This window comes from Arachis hypogaea, chromosome 6, assembly GCF_003086295.3.
Source record: "Arachis hypogaea cultivar Tifrunner chromosome 6, arahy.Tifrunner.gnm2.J5K5, whole genome shotgun sequence".
NCBI classification, from domain to species: Eukaryota; Viridiplantae; Streptophyta; class Magnoliopsida; order Fabales; family Fabaceae; genus Arachis; species Arachis hypogaea.
The window spans coordinates 19792325-19814424 of record NC_092041.1 but is presented as its reverse complement, the minus strand read 5'-3'; the positions used below and the strand labels follow the sequence as shown (position 1 = coordinate 19814424).

Genomic DNA, 22100 nt, shown 5'->3' with positions numbered 1-22100 from the left:
AATAAAAAGAACTTAAGATGATTTAACCCTTTTTTTTGGACAAAAAGAATGTCATAGCCTAACAGATTATTTCAACTGAGACCTATTCCAAAAGTGTAAATTCGGGGGCATATTGACTCTCCATCTGCCATATGATTTTTTACCACAGAACAAATTTGTCTCTCATCTTCAGCAGTTCCATCTATAACTAGGAAAACTATTGGAACTGAACTTTGAGCACTGGATAGCATATGAAGAATATAAGGAACAAAAACCAATCTTTTTTAGACAAAAAGCAAACAATTTTAGCCTAGAATATACAGACAAGAAAGAACACCAATTTATAAAATGTAGAAATGAGAAACAAAATACAAGATGAAATAGCCTTAAATAAATTAGCATAAGCATTGATAGAGTCACACCACTTATATAAATAAACCACATAATTCTGTTTCACCCAGTAAATAAACCACATATTTAATCTGTTATTGAAATATTCATAGCCAACTAAGACAATAAACCTGTCATGACAATTGGAAAGTAAAAAAGAAAATAAATCAGTTTAACAATCTGTTACTGCACCTATTTCAGAAGGTATTAAATTGCCTAAAATGCTCAAACAATGATTCAAGAAATAAAAAATTCTCATGGAGTACAACCAAACATTAAATTGCTACTGATTTTTCTTTGATACACAGTCTAGCAGTCCCCATCATATATCAACCTCAATGTACTACTGCATCCCATTGAACTTCAGATATTGTCCTTGTTGTACAACCTGTTCGCCACAGCACAAACAAATTTGATAGAAAAAGAAAGGAATTCAACGAATCATAATGGATATCAAATAGAAAAAAATTTACTAATCTAAGTTATAACAATGCAATAATTCTTCTCTTATTATTGATACCTGTAATAGCCACTGATTACTTCCATATGGTGGGATGGGAGCCCCATGGCTATTAATCAATTCTGAGTCACTTAGCCCAAACCCTAACTGCACGGATGCATTTACTTCTGTATTTGGCACTGCTGATGTATCTTGAGAAGTCATAGGGTCCTTGAGAAGCTCCTAAGAAAAAATGATACATGCAGTCAAAATTTCTATCAAGTATAACTACAGCATAAAATTTACCAGTTTATTTTAATTCGTGTAACCACTAATGTAATATTGTATCTTATGAATCTCTTTTATACCGAAGCTAGCTTGCATCCCTTGAGAAGCCATAGGGTCTTTGGGAAGCTCCTGTGACAAAAGAAGGCATAAACTCAAACTTGCTATCAAGTATAACTACGACATAAAATTTAACAGGTTATTTTAATTCAAGTAAAGCATAATGCCATTTTGAATTTGACTGACCTCTTCTGCACCAAAGCTAGCCTGTGTGCCACCACTAATCTTATCACCCAAATTGTCACCCTCATTCTTCACAGGACAATTATTCTTTACATGACCAGCATTGTTGCATTTAGTGCACCTCCGTTTTCTACTCTCTTTTTTTCCCTTTGGTGCACCTTTTGTCTTGACAACTGAAGGGTCACCAACAAAGTTCGGCATGGGAGAATCTCTTGTTCCTCTTTTCAAGCACGACTTTTGCTCTAGTGTTTTAGTCAAACGAGAGACTTCATTCATAGTGTCATGGAAAGAAGGACCATCTTGAGCTCCTAAGAATACCATCCACGTAGCTGCCACTGACAATGCGCCATAGCGCATTAAAAAATCTCTTTCTCCATCTTGCACAGTGCTTCCAGCTAAACTTTCATCCGGATACTTTTTGGCATCCTTGGACCATCTTCTCAAAAGAAGAGTTTCTGGCAACTTCTGTAAACCTATCCTTTTCATGGCACAAAACATGTGGCTACAGGAAATGCCTTCACTACTCCACTTACTACATTCACACTCCATATTCTCGGTGTTGCGCTCATAAAGTACGGTGTATATATGTTGCCCTCTGTAATACTCCTTAACTTTTAAAACAACAGTAGTTGATATATTTTCCTCATTTATAACATCTAATGCAGCCACTCCTTCAATCTCTGTTTTTACTTTGCCAAACATCTCCCGTGTGTAAAAATTTGCAGCACAAAGCTCCAATGCAGCTAAGTGAGTTGTTAACACAGGCTCTCCGTACACCGTCTTAAATTGAGAAACTAATTCGTTATGTCTATAATCCCTGAGAGCATGTTCAAGATTCTGGACTAGCTCTAAAAGACTTTGACGAATGCCAATAAACCTCTTGATGAAGTTGTTTATCCCTTCACACCTTGATGTTGTTCTAAATCCAGCACAGAATTTATCTCGCAAGTAGGCGCTTGCCCAGCTTTTCCTCTTTTGATACTCATCTAGTACCCATTCATTTTCCTCCAACCCATATTTTTTTATCATATTCTCCCAATATTCTTCAAATTCATTCGGATGACATGGAGCATACAAACATCTTCTGAAGTCGTCGGAAAAACCTTTGCTTTTTATGTTTGCTGTTACATTTCTCTAAATGTGCCAACCACATAATCGGTGAGTTGCATTTGGAAAGATTTCTTGAATTGCTGCCTTCATTGCCTCATCACCATCTGTGACCACAACATTAGGAGACTTGTTCAGCATGACATCTAAGAAGTTTTGCAACAACCACGTATATGTTGCTGTTTGTTCGTTCTCTATCAAGGCAAAGCCAAATATGCATGTTTGACGGTGATGGTTACAACCCAAGAAGATAACCAACGGTCTTCTGTACTTATTTTTCCAATAGGTTGTATCAAATGCAAGCACATCTCCAAAGCACTAATAATCCGCCCTACAAATGCCATCTGCCCAAAATAGATTCGCCAGCCGACTTTCATCAGTAGCACTGTACCTTGCAATGGCCATGGGGTCAACATCGGCTTTTCCAAGTAGATAGCTAATTGTTGCATTAGAATCCCCACCAATGAGCTTTGCACGACGAATTCTTTCAATGTGGTTATTCAAATCCTTTTTTGTGAACCCGACATTAGCATAACCCCCAGCTTGGCCTACCATTAGTCCCATTATCTTAGAGCTTGGAAGACCATTATCGTGCATGGTGTTTGCCTGAGCTTTTTGAGCCTCATTCATCCCACGGTGGTTTGGAATTAAGTGTACCAAGCATTGGGGGACAAGATCGTGGTTGTGCTTCTCAACTAATTTTTTAACTCTCCAAGCTGAAGTTTTGGTGTCAAAGTACACCGCAAGCATGGATTCACAACCCGTACGAGTCAGCGCTTTATGCTCTTTGTTCCTGTTCAAATTAGAGATGTATTTATCGGCTCTCTTTCCTTCCTTGTTGCAAAAAAAAAATCGCCTTCTGCGTTGTGTTCCATCTTTTCCACGTGCTATATCACCCTTGCGAACTCCGAACCCGACACACCTTGCATAACGCACATACAAGTTATAAGCTGCATCTGATGTTTCAAATGTCTGGTTTATAATATCATCGGCTGTCACAACAATACACTTGCTACTGCTGCCACCGCAATCACAAGTGCAATTTACATTCTCTTCCACACCGGTCATCAAGCAATCTTCAACGTTCTCTTGTGAATTGAGTGGCTCCGAATCAACATCCATTGCACCCAGACTCGTTTTCTTTCTAATTCTATATATGTAAAAAAGTGAAAATTTTTTGCATAAACAAGAACATGTAGAAGTAGGAGATAGCTTCATAAGACATCTTAACCTAAACTAAAAAAATATACTAAAATGGAAGTTAACAAGAGCTCTGTATGCAACTCAAAATTTAAATCAAAAATTGATAAATTAAAACCAAGTTAATGAGAGAAAACACAACATACAAAGAGGAATTGTTAACTGTTACACCACAAATATTATGAAGTTAGTGTGATTCAATATAATCTTTTTCTTGCATAGGTAATTTGCGATTCCTACACACCACAGGGTGAGCCTATCCCTACAAACAAGAGACATAAAGCTGTCGAAATTTTCAGTAACCCAAAGGTCCAAGCTGAAGTTCCATGGTATATATTACGCTCTTAAAAAAAAGATAACCAAAAACCAAATATTTCCTTCTTATGTTCAAAATGATTTGTATCTATATATATATATATATATAGTTTCATTGCATTTGCATGAAGCAACTACTATCATCATTCTATTAGTAGGTGTTGTTAGCATATCATCATCAACGATGGGAAGAGCTCCATGCTGTGAGAAAGTGGGGTTGAAGAGAGGAAGATGGACAGCTGAAGAAGATAGGATATTGACTCAATACATAGAAGAACATGGGGAGGGTTCATGGAGGTCGTTGCCCAAGAATGCTGGACTCTTAAGGTGTGCTAAGAGTTGCAGACTCAGATGGATAAACTACCTCAGATCAGATGTCAAGAGAGGCAACATCACTCCCCAAGAGGAAGAGATCATTGTCAAGTTGCATGCTGTTCTTGGTAATAGGTATATATATATATATATATATATTCTTATAGGTTGATTTGTTTCTTGTAAAGGTTGAGGTTCTAGATCTTGTACGGGTACTGTAGGTTGGGGATTGACATCCATTCTTTGAACGTTATATACATGTATTCTTGATTCTATCTCTAAAAATTGTCTCATGCTTTGTACATGTAAGTAATGCATCCTTCTAACATAATGAATGCGTTTATTCTTAATAGTTTGTCTAGCGATTTTTACTGATTTTTTGGTTTTAATTTGTTGTAGAAGCTTTTTGGTTCTGATTATTTTCTTCTCCATCTTTTTTATTTCTACTTTTAATTCTGAAGATTCAGTTATTAGTTCTCTTATTTTTCTATCTATTGCCATTACTCTTGTTTTCATATTTCTTCTAATTAATTTTAAAGATCTAAGCCTTTTATAAAACTCTTTCATGGTATAAGAATAATAACCGAGAAAATAAATAAAAGAAAGATAGTAAGCTTACAAAGATGAACTTGTACTTTTATTGCTTGCAGAGTTGATACACTTCTTGAAGATGATTACAAATACTTGGAGAATTTATAAAGTAAGAAGATATAAGAGTAGAGAGATTTCTTGAGCTTTCAAGTTTTTGATGATCTTGAATGAGTGAGGCCTTTGGTATTTATAGACCCCAAATGATGACTATTTGGGTACTGTGTGCCGACAGTACTGTTTGCTTTTGCTGTTTGCCGACATTCACTGTTTGCTTTTACTGTTTGCCGACATTCACTGTTTGCTTTTACTTTTTACTTTTACTTTTTTACTTATTACTTTTTACTCTCTTTCTTCTCTTTTTTTTATGGGCTTTTACATTGATTGCATATACAGTACTTGTTACATCTCAAATGGGTCTTGAGAGTTTTGATAGTAATGAGCTGGACTGGATTGGACCTCTTCGTCTTCTCCAAGAGGTACGGTCTGTATTGCTTGTAGAGAGCTTTGGATATCTTCCTCTGAGGTTGCTGCAGCTAAGGCTGCCATAATTTGTCTCTTTTGTGCTAAGAATTGGGTCTCTTTTCTATAAGCTATTTGTTCATTGGTGGTGCTTGAGGCTGTTATTGCTGGATGCTTTTGTGATGTTGTTAACCATTGATCAATAGCTGCTCTTCTTAGTAAATTTATATCATATTTATTCCACCATTTAATTTTTATTACTCTTACTAGATATTGTATGCTTGGAGATTCTTCATATGCTGTTGAATCATATTCCCATGTCATAATCCAGCTTATTTCCATGGCTGCTATGAATGAAATGAACTTATATTCTTGTAGGAATGATGACTTGCTTTTAAAGTATTCATACGCCATACTGGCCTTTTTTGGGAAGAAAGCTTTCATTGGTCCAAAGTTCTGGAACCATGCTTGAAACCATTTGGGAAATTGTAATGATATCCCCTTTCTGAACCAAATGAACCAAAAATGGGGATTTGGTGATAGAAATAAAACATGATTCCAAGCTTCTTGGTAATCATAGTAGGTATAGTTCTGAGGTTCAAATTTTAATGAGAAGCTTTTAGACTGATATGGTGGTATTTCCCAATCTTGCAAGGATAATATTTTTATAATTTTTATTTTTGAATAAATAGGCTGCTTGGTGTTGGAATCTCTATAATGTGTTAACTCAATGGATCCGGTGTCTACTAATATGAATTCATAAAATTTTTGGGTTTTTTGTGGGTTAATAGGAATATAATGGAAAGTATTTAGGAAAATGGTCTTGTATAGGATTTTTCTGTCTTTCTTGAACCACTCTTTTTCAATGGTTAAAAATAATTTCTTTATAAATATTATCAGATACCTCCCTCTTGATAATATTTATAAAGAAATTATTTTTAACTGGATTTTTATTACAAGTCTTCTTGATAAGCCTCAAACATTTTATAGTTACCACTTTGAAGTAGCAGTGAGAACTGTTAATACGTTGGTCAGCCCAGATCGTAGTCCCGGTTGTAAGTCCTAGAAAGGCAGTGAATCCGTTGGTTAACGAGGGTGGTCCCGTAGCTCACAAAGTTCTAACCATAAAATGGCTAGTTTATTGAGAATGATGAGTTGTTTAAATCTAGGAAAAAATAATTCCTTAGTAATAAAAACAGATAATGATGAAGTCTCCACCTCTGGAACTAAAAATGAATTAGAAATAGCCAAATTAGAAGAAAGTTTTCATAATTGGAATATACCTATAGTAGAAAAAGATAAAATATATAAAAAGAGAAACTTCTGGGAAGGAAGAAATTATGAAATCCACATGTTAGAATATTGTAAACCAGGAACGAGTAGTAATAAAATTATCACCATCTTAGAAGAAGATAAATTGAAAGAACATATCAGTAAAGGATATAACTTCATCCATATAGGATTAATACAAGTAGCCATAAAGCCTAATTTTAGAATAGGAATTAATCTGCCTATATTATTAACCTTAAGAGATACCAGATTAAAAAATTTTAGTGATTCATTGATAGGAATATTAGAAAGTAACTGTCATGATGGACCAGTTTTTTTTAATTGTTACCCAAATTATGCTATGAATCTAAAAAATGAATACACCTGGCAAGCCTTAAAATTGCAAGTAACATCTGATGAGACCATTATAAATGAGAAATATGATCCATTCGAAATAATCTATAGGATATATTATAAAATTACTAAAGTTGATTATGACTTTAGAGCATTAAGACAATCCTCAAAAGACGAAACGATAATTATGCATGTGATGAGCGGATAATTTGTACACTTTTTGGCATTGTTTTTAGTATGTTTTTAGTACGATCTAGTTAGTTTTTAGCATATTTTTATTAGTTTTTAGTTAAAATTCACTTTTCTGGACTTTACTATGAGTTTGTGTATTTTTCTGTGATTTCAGGTATTTTCTGGCTGAAATTGAGGGACCTGAGCAAAAATCTGATTTAGAGACTAAAAAGGACTGCAGATGCTGTTGGATTCTGACCTCCCTGCACTCGAAGCGGATTTTCTGGAGCTACAGAAGCCCAATTGGCGCGCTCTCAACGGCGTTGGAAAGTAGACATCCTGGGCTTTCCAGCAATATATGATAGTTCATACTTTGCTCGAGATTTGATGGCCCAAACTGGCGTTCAAAGTCACCCTCAGAATTCCCAGCGTTAAACGCCGGAACTGGCACAAGAATGGGAGTTAAACGCCCAAATTGGCATAAAAGCTGGCGTTTAACTCCAAGAAGAGTCTCTACACGAAAATGCTTCAATGCTCAGCCCAAGCACACACCAAGTGGGCCCGGAAGTGGATTTTTATGTCATTTACTCATCTCTGTACACCCTAGGCTACTAGTTCTCTATATATAGGACCTTTTACTATTGTATTTGAGAGCTTTTTGATCATGTTTTTATGATTGAACCCTCTTTGGGAGGCTGGCCATTCGGCCATGCCTAGACCTTGTTCTTATGTATTTTCAACGGTGGAGTTTCTACACACCATAGATTAAGGTGTGGAGCTCTGCTGTACCTCGAGTATTAATGCAATTACTATTGTTCTTCTATTCAATTCCGCTTGTTCTTGTTCCAAGATACCACTTGTTCTTCAACTTGATGAATGTGATGATCCGTGACACTCATCATCATTCTCACCTATGAACGTGTGCCTGACAACCACCTCCGTTCTACCTAAGATTGGGTGGATATCTCTTGGATTCCTGATACACGATGCATGGTTGATCGCCTGACAACCGAGTGCTCGCCTGACAACCGAGCCAGCCATTCCGTGAGATCAGAGTCTTCGTGGTATAGGCAAGAACTGATAGCGGCATTCAAGAGAATCCGGAAGGTCTAACCTTGTCTGTGGTATTTTGAGTAGGATTCAATGATTGAATGACTGTGACGTGCTTCAAACTCCTGAGGGCGGGGCGTTAGTGACAGACGCAAAAGAATCACTGGATTCTATTCCGGCCTGATTAAGAACCGACAGATGGATAGCCGTGCCGTGACAGGGTGCGTTGAACATTTCCACTGAGAGGATGGGAGGTAGCCACTGACAACGGTGAAACCCTTGCATAAGCTTGCCATGGAAAGGAGTAAGAAGGATTGGATGAAGACAGTAGGAAAGCAGAGAGACGGAAGGGACAAGCATCTTCATACGCTTATCTGAAATTCCTACCAATGAATTACATAAGTATCTCTATCTTTGTCTTTATGTTTTATTCGTATATCACCCATATCCATTTGAGTTTGCCTGACTAAGATTTACAAGGTGACCATAGCTTGCTTCATACCAACAATCTCTGTGGGATCGACCCTTACTCGCGTAAGGTTTATTACTTGGACGACCCAGTACACTTGCTGGTTAGTTGTGCGAAGTTGTAGTGATCACAATTTCGTCCACCAGCATGCAAATCTAAAAAGATCTAATATACAAACACTTAGAAGATTAAGACATGAAGAATTAAAAAGTCATATGCCTGAAGAATGGATAATACCTGATGGTATTGAAGAACCACAAATACAAAATACTAGAATAAGGGAAATAATAAGAGAAGGACCTGATATTAGAATTAGGATGAATAGATCCCAATCATTAAGAATTTCTGATAATGTTGAAACTATTAGTCATAGAAATTCTATAGATAATTCATCAATAGGAAATATTGATGATATTGTAGGAATTGACAACAGAAGGCCACATATAGCCACTGCTGTATATAAATCACCTTCAGAATTTGATCCAAGGGAATCACAAGTTTTATCAGTAATTATAAAGGAAGAACCATTTGAGATTGATAAAGAGTGGATAAGACAAGATTTTAATGCTGATTATAATAAATCACTAAGAGATTGGTATTTTACCAACCATTCAGAAAATGAAGTTATTAGAGTAAGAGAACTATTCTATGATTTTATGAAAGAAAATAGAATTAGCTTATACTTCTTTGACTGGTACGTTAATTATTACTCCAAACCCGATAAGAAATTATGTCCTTTAACAAAGTCAACTGTTGTTTGGAAAACAAGCTCAGGATCAGTAATAGAATCTGATTATCCCCCTAAAGAAACTATTAAAATACCAATTGGAAAAGACTTAGAAGTTGAAGCAACACCCTATAAAGATAGCAATGCAGATGGAAATATAGAAAAAAGATATATTAAGAAATTACATCAGCAATTAAACTTTACTAATACCATGTTAGATATAATGAAAAATCAGTTAGGAAGAATGGAAAATATGGAAAAAGTTATTAAGGTAGAAAAACCCATAGAAAAACTTATATATAAATTACAAAGTTTAGATAATATTAGCTTAAAATCTAAAGTAGAAACAGAAATTGAAGAACTAAAAGAAAAACTTAGAAGTATTAGTCTAGGAAAATTAACAATTAATACATTGCAAAAGGAAGAAGAATTAGAACTAAATAAAATATCCTATGAAAGAGATTATCCTAAAACCAGAAATTATTATCCTAGACCATCACCAGTAGATGTAGGCCTAGAAGAACGAACACAAATAGTACAAAATAGTTTTTCAGGATCAGACTTAGTAGAATGGAATATAGATGGATTAAGTGAACAAGCCATTTTAGATCAAATGTGTAATATGACTGATCCGTCACCTTATAACTCAGTCTTTATTATGCATTATGAGTTATAACTCGTCGTTAACTATCATTCATTCTTTTGCTTGTAACTGACACCTTCATTACCGACTTAATGACCATCATTTCTATCTTAATGACCAAACGGTCATAACATCAATTTTATTCATCAATTCTATGCCTATAAAAGAAATCTTCTATATCTAATCTCAGGGAGTAACATGATAAGTTCTATATCATGTAATACATTCTATATTCATAGAATTATTATAAACACAACATAACATATGATAACTTTTATTTCATGTCTTACATTCTATATTCATAGAATTATTATATACCTCTTAAACACTTACTGACTTGAGCGTCGGAGTGTCTTTTGCAGGTACCCACCCCCTTGTTCTCTCCTTACCGACGTATAACTCATCCCGACGAGAAGCTTGAAGACATTCATCGACGGACGAGCTATACACCGGCCAAACTCAGCAAGAACAATTGGCGCCGTCTGTGGGGACGAATAAAATAATTCGTTCCCACTCCCTTTAGGTTCATAAAATTTGATTTACATTCAAATTTTTGAGCCAATTTTAACAATCTTTTTTTTAAGATTTTATTTAATACCTCTTATCAAAATATAATCTATCGTAACTTTTTATAAAGTATGTACTTTATACATTCAAATTGCTTTATTTTTACGTATCATAACATTTCACATCTCATAATCGATCAATGAACCAATCTGAGAACAAACTCGACTTTCAATCAATTCGAGAACAAACTCAGTTTTCAATCAATTCGAGCACAAAACTCATTTATCAATTTTGCTTACTTTTTCAAAGTTCTCTATTTACACAAGTAAAATTATATATTTTATTCAAAATACTTTTGCATTTATATTTTGTGTAACTAATATCTACTGATTTATTAGTTATATTCAAATCTCAATATATGTTCTATACAATAATGGCATATAAACAATCATGTCAATTGCATTTTTATTTTATTTTGTATTATATTTTTATTGCTTAATGATTTCATTTATACAATTAAATGACGGTAATGATGAGTTCAAATCTTAAAATTGGATTCCATAAAAAATTAATTGTATATCAATTGTATATATATAACTGTTACACTATTCATTTTATGCTATTAAATTTTATTTTACTATTTGTTTAATGCAGAAAGTTATTAAACAAAAAATAGTTACAGACATGCAAATTTGTTACTTTTGCACAAGGAATATACCTCATAGCTAAACAAAATTTATTATATTATTATATGACTGTTATCTTATTACTTTATTATCAAATTAAAGCATGTCCTATAAAACAAAATTCAGATATTCACATTTGGCATGTATGACATTCATATATGTCGTCTTCTTCTCTATAATTATCAACTTTCAAGGTATATTTTTTTTTACTTTGAACTATTTTACTTTTACAATATATATTATTCAATATATGTTGCGACTTTATACCTATTCATTTTCTCAATTTATCTTATTCATGTCAAACCTTCACTATAAATTGTAAATATTCAATAACTAATTGCTTTGAGCGAGAAATTTATCAATAAGTTGTTGTGGGTTGGAAAAATTCCCAAGACAATTAACCATTATATCCTCGGATCATACAATCGATTTCGTCAACGGATATCTATCTCTGAACTTTTTAGTTTATATACAATCAAATGCTAAAATTGTTCTTAAGCGGAAAAGTATCCCCACACAACTATCTTGATTGAACGACTCTTATCACTCAATTATTTTTTGAATAAGTGCCGACATAATAACCCGACTAAACTTGGGGGCTCACCATATCATTATTCACTCATCTTTTAATCGAGTTATAACTCATTTTATTTTCTAAGCTTAGCCTGGATCATATGATCGGCGGACAAAGCTTGGGGGCTGTGATCCGTCACCTTATAACTCAGTCTTTATTATGCATTATGAGTTATAACTCGTCGTTAACTATCATTCATTCTTTTGCTTGTAACTGACACCTTCATTACCGACTTAATGACCATCATTTCTATCTTAATGACCAAACGGTCATAACATCAATTTTATTCATCAATTCTATGCCTATAAAAGAAATCTTCTATATCTAATCTCAGGGAGTAACATGATAAGTTCTATATCATGTAATACATTCTATATTCATAGAATTATTATAAACACAACATAACATATGATAACTTTTATTTCATGTCTTACATTCTATATTCATAGAATTATTATATACCTCTTAAACACTTACTGACTTGAGCGTCGGAGTGTCTTTTGCAGGTACCCACCCCCTTGTTCTCTCCTTACCGACGTATAACTCATCCCGACGAGAAGCTTGAAGACATTCATCGACGGACGAGCTATACACCGGCCAAACTCAGCAAGAACAATTGGCGCCGTCTGTGGGGACGAATAAAATAATTCGTTCCCACTCCCTTTAGGTTCATAAAATTTGATTTACATTCAAATTTTTGAGCCAATTTTAACAATCTTTTTTTTAAGATTTTATTTAATACCTCTTATCAAAATATAATCTATCGTAACTTTTTATAAAGTATGTACTTTATACATTCAAATTGCTTTATTTTTACGTATCATAACATTTCACATCTCATAATCGATCAATGAACCAATCTGAGAACAAACTCGACTTTCAATCAATTCGAGAACAAACTCAGTTTTCAATCAATTCGAGCACAAAACTCATTTATCAATTTTGCTTACTTTTTCAAAGTTCTCTATTTACACAAGTAAAATTATATATTTTATTCAAAATACTTTTGCATTTATATTTTGTGTAACTAATATCTACTGATTTATTAGTTATATTCAAATCTCAATATATGTTCTATACAATAATGGCATATAAACAATCATGTCAATTGCATTTTTATTTTATTTTGTATTATATTTTTATTGCTTAATGATTTCATTTATACAATTAAATGACGGTAATGATGAGTTCAAATCTTAAAATTGGATTCCATAAAAAATTAATTGTATATCAATTGTATATATATAACTGTTACACTATTCATTTTATGCTATTAAATTTTATTTTACTATTTGTTTAATGCAGAAAGTTATTAAACAAAAAATAGTTACAGACATGCAAATTTGTTACTTTTGCACAAGGAATATACCTCATAGCTAAACAAAATTTATTATATTATTATATGACTGTTATCTTATTACTTTATTATCAAATTAAAGCATGTCCTATAAAACAAAATTCAGATATTCACATTTGGCATGTATGACATTCATATATGTCGTCTTCTTCTCTATAATTATCAACTTTCAAGGTATATTTTTTTTTACTTTGAACTATTTTACTTTTACAATATATATTATTCAATATATGTTGCGACTTTATACCTATTCATTTTCTCAATTTATCTTATTCATGTCAAACCTTCACTATAAATTGTAAATATTCAATAACTAATTGCTTTGAGCGAGAAATTTATCAATAAGTTGTTGTGGGTTGGAAAAATTCCCAAGACAATTAACCATTATATCCTCGGATCATACAATCGATTTCGTCAACGGATATCTATCTCTGAACTTTTTAGTTTATATACAATCAAATGCTAAAATTGTTCTTAAGCGGAAAAGTATCCCCACACAACTATCTTGATTGAACGACTCTTATCACTCAATTATTTTTTGAATAAGTGCCGACATAATAACCCGACTAAACTTGGGGGCTCACCATATCATTATTCACTCATCTTTTAATCGAGTTATAACTCATTTTATTTTCTAAGCTTAGCCTGGATCATATGATCGGCGGACAAAGCTTGGGGGCTGTGATCCGTCACCTTATAACTCAGTCTTTATTATGCATTATGAGTTATAACTCGTCGTTAACTATCATTCATTCTTTTGCTTGTAACTGACACCTTCATTACCGACTTAATGACCATCATTTCTATCTTAATGACCAAACGGTCATAACATCAATTTTATTCATCAATTCTATGCCTATAAAAGAAATCTTCTATATCTAATCTCAGGGAGTAACATGATAAGTTCTATATCATGTAATACATTCTATATTCATAGAATTATTATAAACACAACATAACATATGATAACTTTTATTTCATGTCTTACATTCTATATTCATAGAATTATTATATACCTCTTAAACACTTACTGACTTGAGCGTCGGAGTGTCTTTTGCAGGTACCCACCCCCTTGTTCTCTCCTTACCGACGTATAACTCATCCCGACGAGAAGCTTGAAGACATTCATCGACGGACGAGCTATACACCGGCCAAACTCAGCAAGAACAATGACTATGGCTATAACAGCCTATAAGATGAGAAAAGCCTCTGATAAAGAAGCAGCAATTATGATAACCCAAGGATTTACAGGACAATTAAAAGGTTGGTGGGATAATTTTCTCAGCCTCCAAGAAAAAGAATTAATTATTAATAGTATTAAATAAGAAGATCAGTCACCAGACGCTACATCCACGTTAATATATACCATTATTAAAAATTTTGTAGGAGATCCCAGTATTTTTAAAGATAGGATACATACTCAATTAATGAATTTAAGATGTCCAACTATGTTTGATTATAGATGGTATAAAGATGTTTTTATGTCAAAAGTTATGATAAGAGATGATGCACATGCGCCTTTTTGGAAAGAAAGATTCGTAGCAGCCTTACCAAAATTATTCTCTGAAAAAGTATTACAAACACAGTTTGGGACCCAGATTCCCTATAATTCATTAACCTTTGGACAATTGCATAATATAATAGTACAAACAAGTATAGAAGTATGCACAGATACCAAGATACAACAGAAAATAAAACAAGAAAGTATCACGGGAAAAAGAGAGCTAGGCACTTTCTGCTACCAATATGGAATAATTCCTGAAAAAGCACCTAGTGGACAGCATAAAGTTAAAAGAAATTTTTTTTATAAAAAACCTAAATATAATATAGATAAACCCCTTTATTATGAACAGAAATATCATAAAAAATTACATAAAACCCCTAAAGGAAAACCTAAATTTTCTAATAAGAAAAAACAAGTAACATGTTGGAAATGTAAAAAACAAGGACATTATGCTAATAAGTGTACGACAGAACAAAAAATAAATAAAATAGAAAATAAAGAAATTAAGCATGCTTTGACAGCTATACTAATTAATTCAGAGTCAGAAGAAGAATCAAGTTATGAGGGTTCTTCTGAAACTGAAGACTATTTTATACAACAATTAGACTTTATATCAGAAGAAGAAAGCTCAGGAGGAAATAGTGGAAAGAAGGAACAGGATAATAATAATTGTTTAGGAATAGGTATCTGTAGAAACTGTGAAAAAACTGTAAATGTTTTAACTAAAGAACAAACTTCTACACTAGTTAAAATAATTGACAAGTTAGAAGATACACCATTAAGGGATGAGTTTATAAGACAATTAGCTGAATTAGTTAAAAAAGAAGAAGAAAGTAAGCAAGAAATAAGACCAATAGAAATAAAAGAAATTTATAATCGTTTTAAAAACCCACAAGAAGAAGTTTCCCTTAGTTCTCTCAAAGAAGAGATAAAAAGGTTAAAAAGAGAAGTTTCAGAATTAAAACAACAAAACATTAATATGGACTACAGATTACTAAAAATAGAAGGAGAAAACATAATAAAAATTCAAGAACAATCTTTGCAAAATAATGAAGGGACTAGTAATATAACAATTCCCGAGAATTATATTAACCTAGGTACAGAAAATTATATAAATATTTTAACATTATTAGTAAGTCAAAAATGGTTCACTACGATAACTTTAATAGTAGGAGAAGAAAAATTTGATTTAATAGCTATGGTAGATTCAGGAGCTGATGTTAATTGTATACAAGAAGGATTAATACCCACAAAATATTATGAGAAAACTACAGAAAGAGTCTTAATGGCAGAAAATGACAAAATGATTATAGACTATAAGTTATCTAAAGCAAAAATTTGTAAAAATAGGGTATGTTTTGCCACTACATTCTTTTTAGCAAGAAATATATCTCATCAAGTTATATTAGGAAATCCTTTTACTTTATTATTATATTCCTTTAATGTCGACATCGATGGAATTACTTGTACAAGAATCCCCAATCATCCTGTCCATTTTGAATTTCTCACAAGACCAAAACAGCATGAACTCAATATGTTACAACACCTATCTACACATGTTAGTGTAATGGAAACAGAAGTAAGACAAATTAATTGTTTGAGTCTAGAGAAAATTTTACAAAACTTACCGCGTCAAGTTAATATTATAGAAAGGAAGACAAGACAAATTAACTACTTAAACCAAGAAGTTCCACATAAAAGAATAGAAGAACAATTATAAACTCCGGAGATACAAGATAAAATAAAAGCAATTGAGAAAAAAATTAAGACAGAATTATGTAGTTTAAATCCCACAGCCTTTCAACATAGAAAATTACATGAAATATCTTTACCATATGAAGATGGGTTTAATGAAAAAGATATACCAACAAAGGCAAAACCGATACATATGAACAAAGAGTATCTAGAATATTGTAAAAAAGAAATACAAGAATATCTAGATAAGGGACTAATAAGGCCTTTAAAATCACCCTGGAGCTGTACAGGCTTCTATGTGATGAAAGCATCTGAAATAGAAAGAGGTGCTCCAAGATTAGTTATCAATTATAAACCTCTAAACAAGGTATTAAAATGGATTAGGTATCCTTTACCAAATAAAAGTGATTTAATTAAAAGATTAAATAAAGCAAATATCTTTTCAAAATTTGATTTAAAATCAGGTTATTATAAAATTGCAGTAAAAAAAGAAGATAGATATAAGACAGCTTTTATAGTACCCTTTGGACATTACGAATGGAATGTAATGCCTCAAGGATTAAAAAATGCCCCAAGCGAATTCCAAGAAATAATGAATAATATATTTTATCCGCATATAGAATTTACTATAGTATATCTTGATGACGTATTAGTATACTCAAAAGGAATAAAGCATCATATATATCATCTAGAAAAATTCATGGATATTATAAAAGAACAAGGATTAGTTTTATCAGAAAAGAAATGAAAATTTTTACAACTAAAGTAAGGTTCTTAGGATATGAAATTTATCAAGGAACTATAGTACCTATTAAAAGAGCCATTGAATTTGCAGATAAATTTCCAAATGAAATAACTGACAAAAAACAACTACAAAGATTTTTGGGATGTTTAAATTATGTAGCAGAATTCTTACCTAGAATAAGAGTTACATGCGAACCTCTTTATAAGAGACTAAGAAAAAATTCACCTCCATGGACAAAAGAAATGACTTCCATAATAATAAAAATAAAAAATGCAGTAAAAGAAATACCTTGCATAAGTATACTAGACCCATCGACTAAATTAATTATAGAAACAGATGCATCAGAATTAGGATATGGAGGAATTCTTAAACAAATACCTCCTAATAACTCAAAAGAACAAATAGTAAAATATCATTCAAGAATTTGGAATCAAGCTCAAAAGAACTACCCCCACAGTCAAAAAAGAAATACTTGCCATAGTATTATGTGTTTCAAAATTTCAAGAAGATTTATTTAATAAAACCTTCTTAATAAAAACTGATTGTAAAGCAGCTCCAAATGTTTTAGAAAATGATGTCAAAAATTTGGTTTCAAAACAAATATTTGCAAGATGGCAAGCAATTTTATCATGTTTCGATTTTACTATTGAACATATAAAAGGAGAACTAAATTCACTCCCTGATTTTCTTACTAGAGAATTTTTGCAGGGAAAGAATGGAGCAAAAAGCAGCCTCCAGTGAAGATTATGGTCAACCTTTTGACCAAATAAAAGAAACAAAATTACCTATTACTGTTGTACCAGCAAAACAATTATCATTAAGACTTATGACAATGTCACAGGTTGTAAAAGTTGCCCCATCATCGTCATCACCTTCTAAGAGCCCTTTAATTACTACTAATAATAAATTCACATTACTACAACCATCTGACCTCTATAATACTTAACCCTTGAAAGAACAATTTCCTTACTATGAAAAACCCAATCCTACAAAGATATTAACCATTGAAAAAGAGTGGTTCAAAAAAGACAGAAAAACCCTATACAAGACCATTTTCCTAAATACTTTCCATTATATTCCTATTAACCCACAAAAAACCCAAAAATTTTATGAATTCATATTAGTAGACACCGGATCCATTGAGTTAACACATTATAGAGATTCCAACACCAAGCAGCCTATTTATTCAAAAATAAAAATTATAAAAATATTATCCTTGCAAGATTGGGAAATACCCCCATATCAGTCTAAAAGCTTCTCATTAAAATTTGAACCTCAAAACAATACCTACTATGATTACCAAGAAGCTTGGAATCATGTTTTATTTCTATCACCAAATCCCCATTCTTGGTTCATTTGGTTCAGAAAGGAGATATCATTACAATTTCCCAAATGGTTTCAAGCATGGTTCCAGAACTTTGGACCAATGGAAGCTTTCTTCCCAAAAGAGGCCAGTATGGCGTATGAATACTTTAAAAGCAAGTCATCACTCCTACAAGAATATAAGTTCATTTCATTCATAGCAGCCATGAGAATAAGCTGGATTATGACATGGGAATATGATTCAGCAGCATATGAAGAATCTCCAAGCATACAATATCTAGTAAGAGTAATAAAAAATTAAATGGTGGAATAAATATGATATAAATTTACTAAGAAGAGCAGCTATTGATCAATGGTTAACAACATCACAAAAGCGTCCAGCAATAACAGCCTCAAACACCACCAATGAACAAATAGCTTATAGAAAAGAGACCCAATTCTTAGCACAAAAGAGACAAATTATGGCAGCCTTAGCTGTAGCAACCTCAGAGGAAGATATCCAAAGCTCTCTACAAGCAATACAGACCGTACCTCTTGGAGAAGACGAAGAGGTCCAATCCAGTCCAGCTCATTACTATCAAGACTCTCAAGACCCATTTGAGATGTAACAAGTACTGTATATGCAATAATGTAAAAGCCCAATCATAAAAAAAAAGAGAAGAAAGAGAGTAAAAAGTAAAAAGTAAAAAAGTAAAAGTAAAAAGTAAAAGCAAACAGTGAATGTCGGCAAACAGTAAAAGCAAACAGTGAATATCGGCAAACAGTAAAAGCAAACAGTGAATGTCGGCAAACAGTAAAAGCAAACAGTACTGTCGGCACACAGTACCCAAATAGTCATCATTTGGGGTTTATAAATACCAAAGGCCTCACTCATTCAAGATCATCAAAAACTTGAAAGCTCAAGAAATCTCTCTACTCTTATATCTTCTTACTTTATAAATTCTCCAAGTATTTGTAATCATCTTCAAGAAGTGTATCAACTCTGCAAGTAATAAAAGTACAAGTTCATTTTTGTAAGCTTACTATCTTTCTTTTATTTATTTTCTCAGTTATTATTCTTATACCATGAAAGAGTTTTATAAAAGGCTTAGATCTTTAAAATTAATTAGAAGAAATATGAAAACAAGAGTAATAGCAATAGATAGAAAAATAAGAGAACTAATAACTGAATCTTCGGAATTAAAAGTAGAAATAAAAAAGATGGACAAGAAAATAACCAGAACCAAAAAGCTTCTACAACAAATTAAAACCAAAAAATCAGTAAAAACCGCTAGACAAACTATTAAGAATAAACGCATTCATTATGTTAGAAGAATGCATTACTTACATGTACAAAACATGAGACAACTTTTAGAGATAGAATCAAGAATACATGTATATAACATTCAAAGAATGGATGGCAATCCCCAACCTACAGTACCCGTACAAGATCTAGAACCTCAATCTTTACAAGAAACAAATCAACCTATAAGAGCCCAACCTTTACAAGTGGATATATATATATATATATATATATATGCTGTCTCTCTCTAATCACAAGTTGATATGTTTAATTAAATTGTTATTTAATACAAAAAGATAACTTTTCCTGAATTTTCGCCTTTTAATTACAATACTACTTCTACTAGTTTTCTATTCCCTTTCCTTAATTATTTTATATTATCATTGCTGTTCAAAACATGCATGAAAAATTACTATCATAACAGTTTATTGTAACAGTTTAGTCTGATGATACACGAATATAATAGTGATATGCTTAATTAGCTAGCTTTGAGTGAATCCATAGAAGCTAGCACTACACATATAGAAAGAATCTGATATAGTGGAAAAGAAACATCAATTATATTCCTAGCTAAGACTAATATGAAACATTAAATTAATCAAAACTGAAAATAAAATGATAATTTTTCCAAAGTTAAATTTTTCTCAGTTGTAAGTTAATAACTTAATAATAACCAACCAGCATAAGCTAATGTTAATGCAAGAGAATATGCAAATTAGTATGTGTTTACAGTTTTAAAGAAATGAAAAAATCATAATTTACCAAAGTAGTTTCTTGTATCTGAGTGGGAAATAGTTAATTCTATTTTGATGATGTTTTGTTTGGTATGTAATAAATGTAGGTGGTTAGTGATAGCAAGGCATTTACCAAGAAGAACATACAATGAGATAAAGAACTATTGGAACTCACGTTGGATCAGGAGAAAAATTTATTGCTTTATGAAATCTTTAAATGATTATTCCTCTTTCCCTCCCACCATTGACAATTGCTGCATTAAAAGCTTCCAAGAGAAGAGCACCTACTCGATCTACTGCACCTAATAAGAACTTAGAATTAAGGGACACAAAAGAGGTGATAATGCTTCAACAACCAAGCATTCAAAAGAATAATGCTGATCATGACAAGAGTGATAGTGATTGGAACACTACTAGTGCTACTACACCTCCAAGTTCTTCTTGTTCTTCTTCTTCTGTGAGTTCTATGTATGATTGGCATCTTTCTAACACTTTAAATTCACTACTTCTTATTTCAAAATCCATTTTAATTTTAGTTACCAGTTTTTTGCATAACCCATTTAATTCTGTTTGATCTCAATTATACAACTATTAATAAAATAGTAAAAATTCTAATTTTGGCTTCAATCATTCATACAGTTCATCTTTTTATGAATACCCATGTGCCGATATTGGTGATCTTCACTCAATGTGATTATTTTTGACAAAAAAATCAAACACAACAACCAAACACAAAACAGACGAAGAGGAAAATTTGTTGAAAACTCACCGGATTGGGACCAGGTTGTGCGAAGGAGGCCGAGGAGTTGTTGAAGGCAAGGAGGAAGTCGGGGACCTGCTGCTTCTGTCTCGACGTCGACGGGCGCAATGACGGCATGAAACTGATTGCGAGGCAGCGACAAGAGACGGAGCGGCGACGACGTCCAGGTCGGGGAGCTGCTGCTACTGCCGCCAGTGACGACGAGGGCGAGGAAGGCACGCCAGATCGGAGACCGGAGGAGACCGACGACGAGCTTGTCGGATGATGCTGATAGAAGGAGAAAACTTGGGTCAATGAGATATGAGAGATGAGAGAGCTTCTATGAAAGTGAGGTTAAGGGAGGAGAAGGGATTATGAAACGACATCGTTTAGGAGATTGAAAAAAAGGGCAAAAAAGGAAAAGACTCGAATCGGTTTAATCAAACCAGCTGGGTCGAACCGGATTTTAAGCATTTGGTTTAAAAACAAATTTTATTAACCGGTTTTATAAAACACCAATCATAGAATGACACGTCAGCAACTTTAAAAAAAGTTATTTTGGCCATCTTTATGTGAGTCTCCCCCTTAATTTAATGTGTTTTTTAAGCAAGCATTAGAAAAGTAATTAAGCTAATTTGTAAATTTAGGTGGATTGCTTGACAATTCGTCGTTCTCGTCATCTTATAGACTTACAGTATAAACAAGTTTGAGAATTAAACAATTGAAGTCTAGTCCAAATAATAATAATAATAATAATAATAATAATAATAATAATAATAAAAGTATATTTTTTGTCTTCTAACATTATTGAAAAATTTCAAAAATATTTTTAATGTTTGATTGTTTTAACTTTATCCTTATCGTTTCAAACAGTGGTAATGTTCAATTTGGTTTTTAGATTTCTGCATGTGAATCAAATTATTTTTTATTTTCTAACTTCTCTAAATGATC

The 22100-nt window shown here is 32.6% G+C and overlaps 1 protein-coding gene and 1 pseudogene across 1 annotated transcript; one reads left to right on the top strand and one right to left on the bottom strand.

The window, feature by feature from the left end:
* Positions 1-1123: 1123 nt before the first annotated feature.
* Positions 1124-2584, bottom strand: LOC112805425 (protein FAR1-RELATED SEQUENCE 5-like). Its single transcript, XM_025847814.1, has 3 exons — positions 2485-2584; positions 1340-2379; positions 1124-1225 (listed from the first exon to the last, which is right to left on the bottom strand). Exons 1-3 carry the CDS (start codon positions 2582-2584, stop codon positions 1124-1126), a joined length of 1242 nt encoding a protein of 413 aa, XP_025703599.1.
* A 1558-nt stretch (positions 2585-4142) lies between these two features.
* Positions 4143-21435, top strand: LOC112805423 (uncharacterized; annotated as a pseudogene).
* The last annotated feature ends 665 nt before the right edge of the window (positions 21436-22100 follow it).